Here is a 16426-nt window from a genome sequence, read left to right as displayed (position 1 = left end):
TAGTTCTAGGGTAAATACTTATGACAATGATTAAGAAAAATCATGTAATAAATTATGATATTTCTTCTTGCAGACAATTTTAAAGGAAGGAGCTACTCATCTACTAGTCAATAGCCCTTCTAGTCTCGATGATAGTGTTGATGAAGTTATGGCCTTACCTCTTATACAAAATTCTCCTAATTATCTAGAATTAAAATCTAATAGCTATATTATTATATAACGGGTAAATATCAATAAAACTGTTGTAAAAATATTCTAAATACATATAAGGATACTATTTAAAAATAGTATTTAATTTATATAAGTATAATAAATTACCTATTTAAGAAGGTATATTAGAAAAAAAACTAATTTAATTACTATTTGATTATACTATTAACTCAAGTATTAAGTAGGTACATAAATACTATAATCAGAAATAGTAAAAATTATAGAAAAACAGTGTTGTAAAATAATAGTAATTGCAATACAGTTGATGATATTATTGATGGTTTGATTACTCAGTATGGTTCTTTCACATTTTCATGTACTGAACATAAAGATTATGTAATATTGTTTGCAATAAAATATTACATTAATATGCGTTAAGACAGTATACAAGGCAATCCAATCAAGAAAATGTAAAGGAAAATGCTAAAAAAAAAATTATCCAAATTTTGTACATCTTAGAAATTTTAAACTATAATAATAAATTAAAATACCTATGTTTCCACATTATAGTTTTTTTATGAATTACAAACTTTGACAAGTAGAGCGCGCCACCTGGCCGGGTCCCAGACATTAACGGCACATATTTCATTATCGTGTTAAATAACGTGAGTTGCATGGGGCTGCCTGCTGCCTACTATTAACTTATTTAACCGTGGTCAATGGATATGACTTCGATAAGCAATTGTTATTATTATGTTTATCACAGAATAACTCATTATTAAAATATCCTCAATGTAGAGATCTTTTTTGTATCGTGATTGAACCTCGTTGATATTTATTTCGGAAATAAATTAATCAACAACAACAATAATAATAACATAGTTATCAACATTCAACAGTGTTCTCCGGTTTTCTACCTTTTTTCGTATGTAATGTTTAGTTCAGCTTTAATTTCTAACGACGCTCCATCAACGAACTACTTAACTAAATTAAGACTAGTCACTACTCTCTAGCAATTACTTAACCAGCTCCCGTCCCGCAAAATATTAGAATCAATTTAAGTACTCGAGCAGATAGTAGGTACTCGACGTATTCTGTAATAATTGAGTCATATATTTACATATATTTAAATATTCTTACATAGCTCGGTCATTAAGTCGAGTCACAAATATGAGTTCTAGCGAGCGGATGTCGTTGAATATACGTCAGCCGATAACTGATAAATATTAAAATATATCGTATGTTCCATAATTGTTTCCATCGTTGTTATTGGCGAGCTACTGTGTGCCTGTGTCTTGACTCTCGAGTGAGTGAGTGATTATGAATTATGATCTTATTCTACATGTGTAGTATGACAAAGTATATTATTCGTCATGCCATGTAGTACGTATATTGACATTTTGACGTCGTATGACACAATGACACATACATATTTTTATACTCATATCGGTTATTCGATTTCGCTCAAACCGAAGTGCGAGCCACGATGACACGTAGACACGCAAGGAATGAGTTAAAATCTAAATAACTTACGATATCAAAAACTAAATATAACTTTACAACTTACAAGTCACGAATCACGAAGCGTTCTCGTCCACACAATCACACCGAACCTAACGGACCAGTCGTATTCCGTTTAATTCACTATAATATTATTGTTTATCGATAGTGCGTACTTGGTGAACGGTGTGTCGTGTGTACTGTCTGTACTGAATGTTCGCTAATCGAAATTCATAACATACGAGTAATTCAGTTGTAGACGTTTCAGTATTCTAGTGTCGTGTGTTGCATGTGCAACAAACAACAGGTGATACCGGCCTTTCGATTTGCGTCTAGGGAAAATTAGTATAGAGCAGTTTTCATTTTATTTCGTTCGGTCGAGACACGCTCAACACCGTTGCTTTATTTCCTAATATTATTGTTACATAATATGTTAAACTATTAGGCAACGACCACGATCGTCAAACTATATTAATCATAATATATTGCAGTTGTTATTGTATTGCATGTTTTATTTATTGCCATAAGTTGTAACAATTTATTTTTTTATTTTTTTTTGGAATAAAAACAATATAGGTACAATGTTATGATTAGAATTACATAAAATATTTATATTTAATTAACATTGAAGAGAAATTTCTCCTTGGAGATACTCTTAACAACAGCAATAAATACATACTTAGGATAAATTATATATTGATGTATTGTTTTGTTCCAGTTGCCATGTATCCTCAAGTGAATAAAGAATTTAATTTGCCATCAGCTCCACCGTCCTACTCAGAATCGATCAATGCTCCGAAGTATGAGTTCCACAATCAGGGCGATAACGGTGGCCATTCATCAACAATGGGGCCTCCACAGCCTACTCGAGTAGTCATTGTCCAAACGAATGCTCAAAATTGTTAGTGATCTATTTAGATTCTTGAACCTTATACCTATACTAGTCTATTACAATACCCAACTAAAACTATATGATTCGTTGAATACCTGTATTTTATAGCATTCCATCGAAATATAGAGATACAAATATAATTATTGATTGCTAATTAGGCCTATCATACCCAGTTGTGTATTTATTTTCTAGTTCATTTCAAACTCCATTGATATTTGATTCTCCTTCTGTATTAATGGAATCAGTTTCAGAGTTCAAATTTACTTCATTAGAAATTCTGCTCCATTTTCTCATTCTATCTATTTCTAACTATTTGTTTGATTCTATCTTTAGCTATTTATTAGACTTGGGAATGAGAACTTTTATATATATATAAAATAGGCTCTGCCCAAGTAAACATAATACATACACACTTATGATAATAATATTAGGACAACAAGTATTAACTATTAAAGTTAACTTAGGATTTAAATATTGAAAAAAGAGGTGTCTTAATTGTATTATTCCCTCAATTGGTTCATTGGTTTTAATATATTATTATTGGTTTGGTTGGACAGAGAGAAACATAACAATTATTTTTATGGTGAATAAGAGAAAGCGCCTTAAGATTAAAAAGTCAAAAAATAGGGGGAATTAATGAATATCTGAAAAGTTAAAGAGAAAGGAAAGGTTATGAGAGTAACAATAGCTATAATGTACAATGCTATTTTCTATTCATGTTATTTAAATATTTTAGTACCACCATTGGGTCCAAGATCAGTACGGTTGACATGTCCTACATGTAAATTAGTAGTGACGACAAACATTGAAGAAGAGTCATCAACTACTGCTTATGTATGCTGCATGTTGTTGTTTATTATTGGGTATGTGAAAAAAATATGAATAACTATATTATGAAATTTGATAATCATGGAAATTAAATGCACATAAGTTATTATTAATTAGATTATATTATATTCTTGTTCCACGAGAGAAAATGCATTTCCATAACAAAAATTGGTCAGATCATTCATATTCCTAATAAGTTGCATGAAGGCGATATAAAATAAGCAACTATCTAAATGTTTTTCTCGTGGAATAGAGTAATAAAATTATACGATATTTGTTTCTGTTGCTTACATTTTATAATTGCATTAACTCATGCTCATAAGTATGTTCAATTGTGAATTATATAAATTAACTTGTATAATTGATTAGGTATCAATAATAGTAACTAAGATAAGATAGGTATGTAATTAAGTAATGTACATTTTTTTTTTCAGGTGTTTCGTTTGTTCTTGTTTGCCATTTTGCATGGATAACTTCAAGAATACTAAACATTCATGTCCAAATTGTAATGCTTTCATTGGGCTTTACAAACCATAAACCAATAATATTATTACCACTAATGTGCAAACTGCAAGCGCATAAAATATTTTATTCCTCATTATATTATATCATTTTTATCTTTAGTTTTGACAATATCTCTTACTTAGTGAACTATTAAATTACTAGATATTAATACACAAAACTCTGATTGAATTTGTAGTGATGATAGTTATCCTAAATTTATGGAGATATTATTAAATTTATGATTCAAGACGTGTTCTCTTATTATGTTAATGCATTTATTAATATATTTGTATTCTAAGAAAAAGAAATAAGTGATAATATCTTATATAACTGAAATGTATTAAAGCTTATTATAGTTCTTGCCCTTGAATCAAATTGTATTATGTATATTTAAATGTTTGAGGTGAGTTTTGTTCATTAATAAAAATTATTATAAAAATATAAACCATTTAACTATTTATTCTATTTGTATTTTTAAATATTCAAATAATCTATTGCCAGTGTTTTTAATTTGTTAAATAAATATCATCAGCTGCATATTATTAATTGTATCTCTTATTAAGATTGTTGATAATATTATGGTATATAAGTTATGTCCCTTAGACCCTACTTATCATATTTATTGATTGAATGTTTGTGTCTCAAACAAAAATTTTATTTTGAAATCACTTAATAAACTTAGATAAATCCTTGTCAAAAAATTAGGACTGATTAAAAAGATGAAATCAAATGTATTGTAACTCAAATCAACAAATCGAACAAAGCAATATGTAGCTATGTTATTCATAATTATTAATTATTAATAGTGGTAGTGGTACAACTAGAAACTTAAAGGTTATAGTAAAATATAAAATGGGGCCTCTTGCCCTAACCCAAAAATTTAGTCTTATATAATCTAAGGTACATTGATCATTGATTCTCCCTTCCTATAAAGTAATCAACTTTTTGTTATCGTTCATACTTTCATAAAATTAAAAATAATTCTATAATCTAACTTTTTATAATAATTAATTAATGTTAGAATCAGTATCAATATTTCCAAAAATGCTCTACATAATTTTGAGAAAAAACAGTAGTAAAGAAAATCATAAAAAAAAAAAAATGCAAGACCATAGAAATTTGTAAAGCAATAGTAAAAATAATTTTGATATTAAAAATCGTAAAGTTCTTTACATAACTGATGTAAATTTAAATCCCTATTTAATAAAAATTATTTTGGTCATTAGTTTGATGTTAGTGTTGTACTGATATCCCCCCGTCCAGTAAAAAAAATAGAGGATCTCCTTCCCCCCAAATTCGAGTATTGGTCATAACAGTAATAACACAGTTCAGTAATTTCTTCACATAAAAAAAAATCAATAATAGTACACACCACCATCCAATATTGATGAACTGCTCTCAAATCCATAAAATTTAACTAAAAATGAAGAAACTTAGCACAAAGATATGGTCATTCCGTAAAAATGTCGTGTCTACTGTAAAAATCAGTAGTTGTAACTGAAAAACACTGTTCAGTAATTGCATTACAAATGTTAAAAACACACAAAATAATACCTATGTTGTTATTATAAGAACTAAAGAACCCTGTATGTCTTGTTGAATTACAACATTTATTGGTAATTTATTAGAATGAAGCATTATCCCTAGAGCATAGAATAATATATATAAAATATATAGGTGGGGGGAGGGGTTAGGGTTAAAAACGTTATATTATAGGAACTTCAACTTTAAGTTATAAAGTTGTAACATAATTGTAAATTGTAATTTAATTACAACACAAAATATTATTAATAATGATAATGATACAATATACGTTTATACACAGTAATTAAATGTAATCGTCCCATAGATTGATTGATGAAAATACACAAATTTCTCTTCTAAAACCAAAATAATCATTAACTATAGTCCACAGACATCTCAGCTTTAGTGCATGGTATACACAATATCCATTACGAGTAATGTGAAAATATGATGAAATATTATGTTAAATAAAAAAATTATTAGTATCACCATAATATTAAAGTTGGATATCAAATCCATTTGTATATAGCAACTCTCGTAAAAGCACATCTCACATATACAATGAGAATTATATATAATTCACATTCCATTGACCAATGACTTATTATTATAAGAAAAGATTTGTGTCTTGTTGATTATTTAAGTCTTTTTTTATTCTTTTGTATATTAAGTCCTGTAAGTGCAAATAAAAACATAATTCCCAGAGTTTAATTTTAATTTAAAAAAAATCTTTGTATATTGTACAAGAAAAGTGCATAACTTATTAGGAAACCAATCTGATTATTTGATATGTTATAATTATTAATATTATATTTTTCAAATGACAATGGTGTATGATATTAAATCAAATGCAAAATCTATTTGAATATTTCTGAACGGCAAGTAAATAAAAAAAATATGTTTAACTTAACATAATATTATCCATGATCAAACACATAATATGAAAAGTTATACAAAATACATAAATTAATTAAGTACTTAATGCCAATTAAAATAAAAAACATTTTCTTTTTTTTTTAATTGACTCAGTAGCTCATAAGTAGTTAAGAAAAATGAATAATACAGCAGATGAATTTGCTGTGATTCAGATACAATAAAAACAAATGGAATGTTGGTAATCATTTTTCTTTTTTCTTTAAGTCGGCTAAACAAGCAATTTTTTTTCATAACATTTTCCAACGTCCTTTTGTTTAAATTTATCAATTATTTACAAATACCTGAAATTAAATTACAATTAAGTTAAATGTATTATATGGCTATATGGATTAAGTATTACTCTGTAGTTTTAGCACAGCGAGTTTTTTGCAATAAACACAAATCACTAGTGGCAGCTTTACGGCCAGATGGCCAATTCAAGTCATATAAGTTTAAAATCAAATCCACAGTAAACAATTCTGGTACGCAACGTATTAAGTTTGGCAACTAGAAACATAATGTACATGTTACAGTTAGAATATAAGACATTATTAAAATATTCACAATTCCGTACCAGAGTTGGTGGCAAATGTCTAAGAATAATCTGTGATGATCCTCGTCCACACATAACAAGTTGTTCAAGTAACCTCAACACAAAGTGAGTTTCTCGGCACAATTGTTCATGTCTTGAAGCAACAACAGCAATACGTCGAAAAAGAGCCACAAGTGCTTTTAATAATATTCCATTTATTCCAGTACCACTAGAATCACAATCTCCATTATCTAAGCGCATTATTTTATTTGGTGGCCATGAATTGTCAATGTCCTAGAAATAAGTAAATTAAAGAAAATACTGATTTATTTAATATGCACTATTCTTACAATGTCCATGTTTGTTGTTTTGAGAATATCATTTTTAACTATACTGTTTTGTTGCAATTCGACCGATGCATAAATACAATATGAACACAATTTAGCCAGTGCAGTCTGTTGAGGCTCAATTAGCTCTACATTTCTGTAAGAATTACATTTAAAATGACTTTTTAACTTTTCTATAATACACAACTTACATATCTGGATTAAATAAGTACTGAGGCATCAGTTCTAGTAATGCAAGCGTACAGAACTCAATATCAAAATGAAATATTGCAAACAATAAGTCAACAGCTTTTTCTAATTCATCGCGATACTGTAACTTCATCATTTCCTGCAGAAAATTCATTAGTCATTTGTATAAAATTATACGAATTTATAATTTCTACTATAAATAATATTTACCTTAATTAAGTTGTTGACAAACCAATCTGATCCAGCAGTAAATAATGTTGTTTTTAATTTATGAGCATTTTTCACATTTAACCAACCTTCTTCCAGAATACTCTCCCAAATGGGTATAAGTTGTTCAAGAATTGAGTCTTTTGAAATAATACTACAAACATTAAATAAAAAAATTAAATGTTATTAACATGAAAAAAACATATGTTACCTGTGAGAAGGTTTGGATGGCATAGTCGGTGGATTCAAATCTTGCTGCATTTTACGTATAATTTGACACATCAATACTTGACGACTAAAAATTACAGATTTGTAGGAGAAAAACATGGATATTTTAATATCTTTTATTTTTACCATTTAGAGTAGTTATCTTGACTTTCTTCAGTCTCAGGAAGAACATTTAATAACTGTTGAACCATATTTAATGGCTTGAGCAAAGCGTCTTGATGCAATACCTAAATAATTTAGTTCTTTTACGATAACATTTTGTAATAAGTATATAATGTAAAATACATACCTGCATGTAAGAACAGAGCCATGCTGCTGCACAAATAGGTAAACAAAACATTGATGAGCGCATTGAATCTAAAATACGCTTAACATCATTACTACTTAATGTAGAATTTTCCCAAGCAACTAGAACATCGTGTGTGGCGCCAATTATAGATATGCAAATTTGGTCCCAACTTGTATCACTAAAGATATTTTCCAATTAAATATAATTAAATATAATTTGGAAATTTAATACAAACCAATTAATTAAATCTTCTCCATTATCAATAGCAGTTAACAGAGCTTCTACTTTACTTGGGTCACATTCACCCATTATAGTTTCATGGGATTTGGGATTTCCGAGTTCAACCATACACTGCCGGCACCATTTCTCAAAAAATGTATCGTTACCACCATCAAAGAAAATTGACTATTAAAAATAAAAGTTTATTTATAATTTTTCCAATTATATAGGGCAATAAGATTTACTTGATATCCATATTTTTGAGTTATAAAACAGAGCATCAAGAATGTCATGTCAAACAATACTGCATTAGTGCGTACAGACTTAGCACCATCTTGTAAATTAATTTGCTTACTGAATTCATTAAATTTTATCACTTTAGAGACAAACATGCGCAGTTTACCCTCAACTGATGCTGCTGCCAGAATTAGCTCTAAACTGTTACCAGAGAGCACTTGACTGAGTACACTAACTAAAGCCTCCTAAAAATAAACAAAAATCATAAGTGCTAAGGAATAAATCAATGGTAACAAATAATATCTTACTTGAATCTTAGAGTAGTCAGAATCTAAAGTCCTAAGCACTCTTTGTAAAGTAGGTTCAGTTCTCATAATAATAGTCAAAACGTTTGAAGGGGGATTTGGGCTGCTAAGTGTTGAAACTACACTGGCTCTTAGTAATAAAGATGATTAATTGTAAAATTGATTCATAAAATTAATAAAATTCAAAAAAAAAAAAAAAAACAGAATACCTTCTAGCAATTATTGAACTGCATTGATTTTCAGTGACAAAATCTAGTTTCACTAGTTCGTTGAGTAGAAGTTCTATACAACTGCAGGCTGTATGGGAGTCAATGAAATCTAGCAATGGAAACATCTCCAATAGCATCTCAAAACCTTGGATTACTTCTTCAGATGCTTTAAAACTTTTGGAGTCCTCACACAGATGCTTTATGATGTGAGGCAATTTAATGAATGTAAATGCACCCCATTGTGGTCCATGGTCTTCTTTACTCAAGGAATCTCGCAAACACATAAGACATGCACGAATCAGTTCACAGTACAATCGAGGATTACTGTAACCCTTTAAAATAAAAGAATAATAGTTATAACAAAATGATAGTTTTTATTACCACTAGTAGTACAAACTTTAATTTGACGAATCATTTTTAATTTATCCACTAATACTTGAGTCTCTGTTGTAGGGTTCAACATCACTCTAATGGCTAATAATGGTTGTAAAACATAAGTAATTGGTTCATTATAAGTTGTTACTGATTCCATTGCTGTAAGTTTTGTTGAATTTTTAAAGTCAATGTTGCATAATTGTCTATGAAAAAAATAAATTATTTATAGATCTAACCTTTATTTTTTACATAATATATAAAAAATTAAATTAAAATATGAAATACATCAAAACATTGTGCACATGTGGAATATTGGTGTCCATTGAGTTTTGTACATCTTGACTAATTTCTTGACACTTATTCACTATGACCAAGTACAGTTCTAGATTAACAAGAAAATATTATTATTTATTTTAAAGCGAGATGTATATTGTATACAGTATTATATAGTTAGTTACTTACCAGCATCGTCATGTTTAGCTAAATAAAGCATAGCAAATATGAAGTCATTGTTTAAAAGATATTCTAAAATTTGAATAGATTTGTTTGCAATACGATCTTCAAGACGATTGGTGATACCATCTTTAGGTACATGTCCACTACGAATACATGTTAACAGCCAATCAACTAATGACAATAGTGCTACAGCTAGTACACTCTCTTCTGGTTTCCCACGACATGTAATGCCATGCTGAGAAAAAAAAATTTAAAATTAAAACTCTAAATCTTAAATCAAGTACATTAGTATGTATGAGTTATACATACAAGCGTAGATTCAAGGAAATCAAGTAAAATAATAACACATGATCTTTTTTGAAACTTATCATATTTGCTAATGCGCTGAAGGATAGCTGCATAAGACACAAGCTAAAAAAAAATTAAAATATTAGAATTGCTGATTTACATGATATTTATGACTAACTTACTTGACAGTTTAGTGAATGTCTTAAATAAGAAAGTACAAGTTCATTGGGATAAGAACCAACTAAGGCTTGTGATAATATTATGTCGGCCAAATTATAGACATCTCCACTAACTCCTCTGGGTAGAACCTAAATAACACATTAGTATTGGATTAAATTATTAGATAATTGATAATTGAATATTTTTTCAATAAAATTACATTATAAATAACTTATAGGGCTAAAAGAAAATCAAATAATTAAAATTAAAATTAAAGGGTATAGATATAAATTATTTTTTTACTGCATTAAGTATTTGAGAAATATATTTAAATTTTATAGAATATTAGGTACTATGATTAATAAAGTATAATTTTTAAAAGGACAGTTTTTTTAATTAAAAACATACAGTTCCTTCTTTGTGAGAAACATAAAAATAATAAATATTTATATAAATCTGTATCAATTTGAATAGAAGTTGATCACAGAAAAAAAATAGTTATTATTATAATTTGAACACACATTTAAGCAGTTAACATTATGAATATTAGTTCAATAATTGTAATATTAGGTATTTATTTATTTATTTCTCATAGTAAAATATTAAATCCAAAATTGCTTTAAAATCTGCTATCATATTTCATGGTTAATTTTTATTTTCTGTTTATAGTTTGAACAATATTACAAAATTAATATTTCCTGATTTCAATTTTGTGTTAAATTGGGTGACTCGAGGTAGAATATATATTTATAAGCTTAAATATTTCTATATTATATAAATATTAAATAGTTCTAAGTGTTTAATACATAACAACTAAAGAACTGATTGTGATACCTTGGATGCTATTGATTTGGAAATAAAATTGTTTCTAGTCATAAAAGTTCTTATAAACATGTTGATTAAAAAATGGTATTTTATTTTGATAAGAAAACACTTAAATAATAATATTTAATCTACTATCAATAGGTAAATTATTGGGATTGGTTAGAATTTGAATAAGTATATTATTACAAGGACACTACCATGTAATTGTTTCCTCCATCTTACAACCATACGAAATAACAAATTTTTGTTCACTAGTTTTAATAGTGCGCCATTAGTCTTGTTATAAGAGGGAATTGGCTTATTATTATACTTTGAGGTAAGAATATACTGTAATTAAACATACAATTTTATGCAATATTTTAATTTTAAGCAAGATATAAGCATTTTTAATTTGTGATATTTAATATAATCATATTTTTAATTAAAAGTTTGATGATGGCTCATTTCACTCTAATATCAAAATTATCAGTACATTCAGTACACTATTGAAACTAGTGAAAAAAAAAATAAAAATAGAGAAAACAAACACATCATCCGTTTAATCTCATTAACATAGCTAATATAAAAACTATACTATGTAATATGTTAGATAAATAAAACAATGTATTGAGGTTAAGATATGCATATATTTATTATTGCTAGTTATAATCAATTGATTAAATCTATTTAAATAATATTACTAATAGATAGCCAAAATCAGTATCCATTTAATTGAACAAATAAAAAAATAATATTTATACATTTTTATCAAATTTAATTTTTTCATAACGTTCATAGACAATGGGTAAGGTATTGGCAAAACTTCCAGGATCAGTTAATGAGCCAGATTTTCCAACTGGTATTTCTGTAGTGTATAATTCTCTACGGCAAACTTCTCTTAGTACATAATCCCATTCTGATTCCTTATACAAACGTGTATCATGTATACGCATCATGACACCATCTACACGTAAAAAATATCGCAACAAAGCAAAAAAACAGCTAGGCATACAGCGAATTTTCACAGAACATACAGCAACACCGTTATCATGTAATTCGTCTTCAAATAAAGTCAAGTCCGAGTAGAAAAGTATTTCTTCTTGAACTTTTAGTTTCTCCATGTTTATACGTTCATCAGTAGCTTCAGTGACTGAATATCCAAATAATGTGCCTTCATAGTAAGTTGAATATGTCCAATCAAACATATTAACATCTTTATCTACAAGACCACTATCCAGTCTAGATTCTTTCCATTCTTTAGAACAAGCAATTTTCACAGGTGCTTTACAAGGGTCCACATCTCTGAGTGAATCCAAGGCGCAAAATCGTATTCCAGATTTACCATCATATTTAATTTCTAATATATTATTAGGAAATACCATTTCAGGCAAATGATGAAGCTGCAATTCAATAGAAAAGCGACAAAAGTCACAACAAGATAACGAAGGAACTTGACTACGTGAAGAACATCCTGATCCTAGTATATGACTTTTGGAAGATATAATTGTCCATTTGTTGGTTTCAAATTGTTCACATTTGGCAGTCATTTTGAGTGGATGTTAAAACACCTGATTAACAAAACGGTTTAATCACTGTCACTTCACTTTAGATAATATTTAATAAAATAAAAATAAATGAATATTCAAATAACTAAAAATTTAAGCTTATCCATATGAACAGATTTGTAGTCAATTGCATACTTTTTCTTTTTTTTTACTAGTTGAAATTTCTTGGTAATATTTACCATTAACAAAGTAAGAAATTATTGAAAAATAAAATAATATATTTTTAGTGGGGAAAGTTTAAATGGGTATCTAGGTGTACTATGCAGTTTAAGAACTAAAATAGTACAATTTATGTTATAACTATAAAAGTAATGATGATATATATTTTGTCAGCTGACAACTATCACACGAAAAAATGAAATTAATTTAAATACACATGTTACAAATTGAAAACTAACTATAGGTATCTGGAGTACACATCACCATCATTAATTTACTATATTACTCTTGAATAATACCTATCGATACATTTTATAAAAAATAAGTACTTAAATACCTCTAAATTCAAAGAAGTCATTACTATGAGTTTTGCCTTTGAAAACTAGACAAATTATAGAATTTTTATTGATTGGCTGCTCGTATACTCAATTAAATAGGAACTTCAGTATTGTATACATAACATACATTTAAGATAGGGCTACATTCTGTAGCAAAAGTATACTGGTCAAAGATTTATTAAATAAATAAAAGCAATTACCGATTTTATAGATATGCCCCACTGAATTTCAGTCCAACGTTCACCCCACGCTTTCAGCACCAATGATTTCAAGCTACTGGTTTTACTTGTTACTTTGCTTGGCTCCATTTACAACTAATGTTCAACAACCATTTCGATTCTGGGGAAAAAAAATCATAAAAAGATCAAAATTTAATTTGATGTTTGATAAATTATAGTCATGTACACAAAACTATTAAAAACGATGATAAAATATTGTACTCGCATGGGACTTTACCAAGTTTAATTCGTTTTAGCAGAAGTCCAAAGCGACATGTACAAAACAAAACGCACTGGACAATCTACTTGCCGGCGATTTATCTATATTATGTCAGTAATCGTTGATAAATGGACTCCGAATATTCGTATCACTATTCGGTTTTGCATCAAACGTATGAAGTTTAATGAACTAGATTCTACAGAGAACAGAATACGTATTAGTAGTAGTAATTAGTAATTGGAAATTACTATTCAGTATTCACTATTTTACTGTTACCGTATTATCAATAATTAGCATATTATTTTTTGAGAAATAAACAGTAAACGGACTATAGTGAACGCTAAAATGGATGAATGAATGATTGAAAACCAGTAACGCCAGTAACCTCAACAACTACTTACTTACTCTCAAGCCATAAACGGCATAAACGTAAACAAACATCGAGAATCGAGATACTGATAACAAGAAATCGTATACCAAGGTAGTAAATATGATTAATCTGATGGTTACAGTGGTTGCACCAGCTGCACGACTACAACTGACTCAGTCACAGACCACATGACAGTTCCACCACAGAATAGAATATTAATATATTAATATATAATATTTTTAATAATACTATTAATATATATTCCACCACCCACCGATGCCAAAGAAGTGGCGCCAATTATGTTTTGACATGAAGTGTCATGTGTTTTAAGTCTTGGAGACCTACCTTTTTATCTGCATAACTTAAAGAAGAGCAATATTGTGTGTGAGCAAGTTTACAAATCAAAAATACAACCTAAACGAAAACTTCACTTTGACCGGAAGTCGTATAATCTACTTAATTCAGCACTTCGGCAATAATATTATGATTTAAAATAATCGTTATTGTTTTAATCAAGTCAAATTTGTTATTATAATCTACAGTATATAATTATTATTTAGTTATAATTATTGTATTTTATCCTATATTGGTAATTTATTTTAAATAACTAATTTTATTTTTGCATAACTATATGTACAGTTGAAGAAAAAGTAAACACAATTGATACTGAAATCAAAATTGAAAAATATTTAATAGATGATGGTTATAGATTTGCACAAAGTAGCCAGTGCCCAGTAGGAATAGTTTTGAACGAATGCCACTCTTCATAACTCATTAATCGAATAAATTTGGAAAAGATATTATGTAACGTAATGTAAAATTCTTTGACAATTCCAATTATTAAATGTGATGATAATTTATTAAATGGAATTATTTAACAAGAAGTTTTTTATGTAACAGACCGTAATAATGTTTAATGATCGTCTGTTATTACAAAAAGGGTAAGAATTGAATTTACATAATTGTGTAGTATGAAATTATATGATATTATTGTTTATAAATAATTAAATAAAAATATTTCAACAAAGTATCTACTATTTAGTAATAGTTATGTAATGTCGTAATGATACTTTATTAATAGGTAGCAGCAAAAAAAAAAATGTACTAAATAAAAATAAGTGCTTATAATGTCAAATGTTATAAATTGATAATTTAGAAGGTATGGATACATTTAAGTTAATTTAAACTGTTTAAACTTTAAAGTTATTTTCTTAACTTGCTAAATTAAAAAAAATGTTTTTTTTTTATTCTTTCTCAATATCCCCTAAAACTAAAAATAATGACATCCACTTTGACAATTTCTACTTATAATAGAATATTGTAGATTGTATTCAGTGCATATTGTACATTATTTATTATTTTTCTTTATAGGTATCATCATCTTAAGGGAGGCTATACCTTAGAGTAGGTATATTATTCTATAGTCTATAGTTTTTATGGACCATATGATAAGAAAAATATGAAACTTAATTCACTGTAGATTGTAGTCAGTATTTTCAGTATCGAAGCCATTGCTTCACGTTTGATTTTGAAACTTATCAATGTAATGTCATATATCTAGACATTTGATTTGCCTTTCTATGGTACCTAATTAATATAGCGTTACAAAATTTGAATTCAAAATTCACAAAATTGGTGAGAAAAAAAAGTTGAAGTAATTCCATATCATATGTACCTATGTTGAAAAAAATTGTTTGTACAACTTGGAATTTAAAACACAACGCTTTTGTACCGAATAAAAACATTATATATTATCTAAATAATGTTATCTAAATATTATAGGCATTAAAGTTCATCGTATAGCAGTATTATAATTATTGAGTTCTCGGGGGAAGCCATTCGAGTGGTAGCAGTGAATTCGTTCGTGTCGACAATACTGTGTTACTGGGACAACTGACAGAGGAAAGCAACGCCCCTCATGATCCAGTGGTCAGGTGATCTGTCGATGGGTACGGACACTGCGATCACAAAGTTGGTCGAATGTCCGGTGGTGGACAGCGTGCCCTTCCGCTCCGCCGTCTTGTACATCGGACACAGATATATTGCGACGGGTTGCGCTGTTGACCTCATCGCCGGCAGCAAGTGGATCAACGGCATAGTACAGAACAGCTGTTTCGGTTTCGATTCTTTCAACACGCCATTCCGGTCGCTCCACCGGGCCCCATCCAAGTACAGACCATATACGTAAACGCCGTCAACGGGCTCGACGTCTGTCGCTGTGGATTTTTTCAATATCTGTGTCAATATAGTTATATTATATTTTTATCATTTTCGCTATTCATCCACATTTATTTATAATACAACGTGGTTGGGATGGATTAGCTATTATTTGAGGGAGGGGTTAATTTGTGAATGCGATTTTCACCCCTTAATAGTTAAGCATTGTTTTTTTATTACAT

At 28.5% G+C, this 16426-nt stretch overlaps 4 protein-coding genes across 10 annotated transcripts in view; 1 reads left to right on the top strand and 3 right to left on the bottom strand.

Moving 5' to 3' along the window:
• The first annotated feature begins 876 nt into the window (after nt 1-876).
• LOC107168082 (lipopolysaccharide-induced tumor necrosis factor-alpha factor homolog) lies at nt 877-4334 on the top strand. Of its 7 annotated transcripts, none has more exons than XM_015517359.2 (4): nt 877-1075; nt 2369-2551; nt 3279-3405; nt 3805-4334. In XM_015517359.2, exons 2-4 carry the CDS (start codon nt 2374-2376, stop codon nt 3905-3907), a joined length of 408 nt encoding a protein of 135 aa, XP_015372845.1. In that variant the 5' UTR covers nt 877-1075; nt 2369-2373; the 3' UTR covers nt 3908-4334. The 7 variants fall into 7 exon arrangements, with proteins under 7 accessions (XP_015372845.1, XP_015372847.1, XP_015372849.1 ...); XM_015517361.2 differs by lacking the exon at nt 877-1075 and adding an exon at nt 1082-1226; XM_015517363.2 differs by lacking the exon at nt 877-1075 and adding an exon at nt 1082-1230.
• A 1896-nt stretch (nt 4335-6230) lies between these two features.
• MED24 (mediator complex subunit 24) lies at nt 6231-13558 on the bottom strand. Its single transcript, XM_015517372.2, has 19 exons — nt 13420-13558; nt 10377-10502; nt 10216-10317; nt 9913-10141; nt 9736-9832; nt 9473-9653; nt 9076-9407; nt 8870-8996; nt 8570-8806; nt 8341-8510; nt 8106-8283; nt 7943-8043; nt 7800-7883; nt 7592-7742; nt 7384-7520; nt 7196-7328; nt 6888-7139; nt 6675-6820; nt 6231-6615 (listed from the first exon to the last, which is right to left on the bottom strand). The coding sequence occupies exons 1-19, from the start codon at nt 13525-13527 to the stop codon at nt 6606-6608; spliced, it is 2901 nt and encodes a 966-aa protein (XP_015372858.1). The 5' UTR covers nt 13528-13558; the 3' UTR covers nt 6231-6605.
• LOC149057518 (TIP41-like protein) lies at nt 11785-13558 on the bottom strand. Its single transcript, XM_089222266.1, has 2 exons — nt 13420-13558; nt 11785-12725 (listed from the first exon to the last, which is right to left on the bottom strand). The coding sequence occupies exon 2, from the start codon at nt 12702-12704 to the stop codon at nt 11913-11915; it is 792 nt and encodes a 263-aa protein (XP_089078392.1). The 5' UTR covers nt 12705-12725; nt 13420-13558; the 3' UTR covers nt 11785-11912.
• Nucleotides 13559-15153: 1595 nt separating this feature from the next.
• Nucleotides 15154-16426, bottom strand: part of LOC107168081 (dynein axonemal heavy chain 7-like) — a 33795-nt gene continuing 32522 nt past the window's right edge. Inside the window, exon 48 of the mRNA XM_089223444.1 lies at nt 15154-16262. Coding sequence (XP_089079570.1) covers nt 15909-16262 — 354 coding nt within the window. The 3' untranslated portion in view covers nt 15154-15908. The remainder of the gene's footprint in view (nt 16263-16426) is intronic.

This window comes from Diuraphis noxia, unplaced genomic scaffold, assembly GCF_037042655.1.
Source record: "Diuraphis noxia isolate RWA-SAM2 unplaced genomic scaffold, SU_Dnox_SAM2 contig0003, whole genome shotgun sequence".
Lineage (NCBI taxonomy): Eukaryota > Metazoa > Arthropoda > Insecta > Hemiptera > Aphididae > Diuraphis > Diuraphis noxia.
The sequence above is the reverse complement of the archived record's forward strand: the minus strand, read 5'-3'. Positions and strand labels throughout refer to the sequence as shown.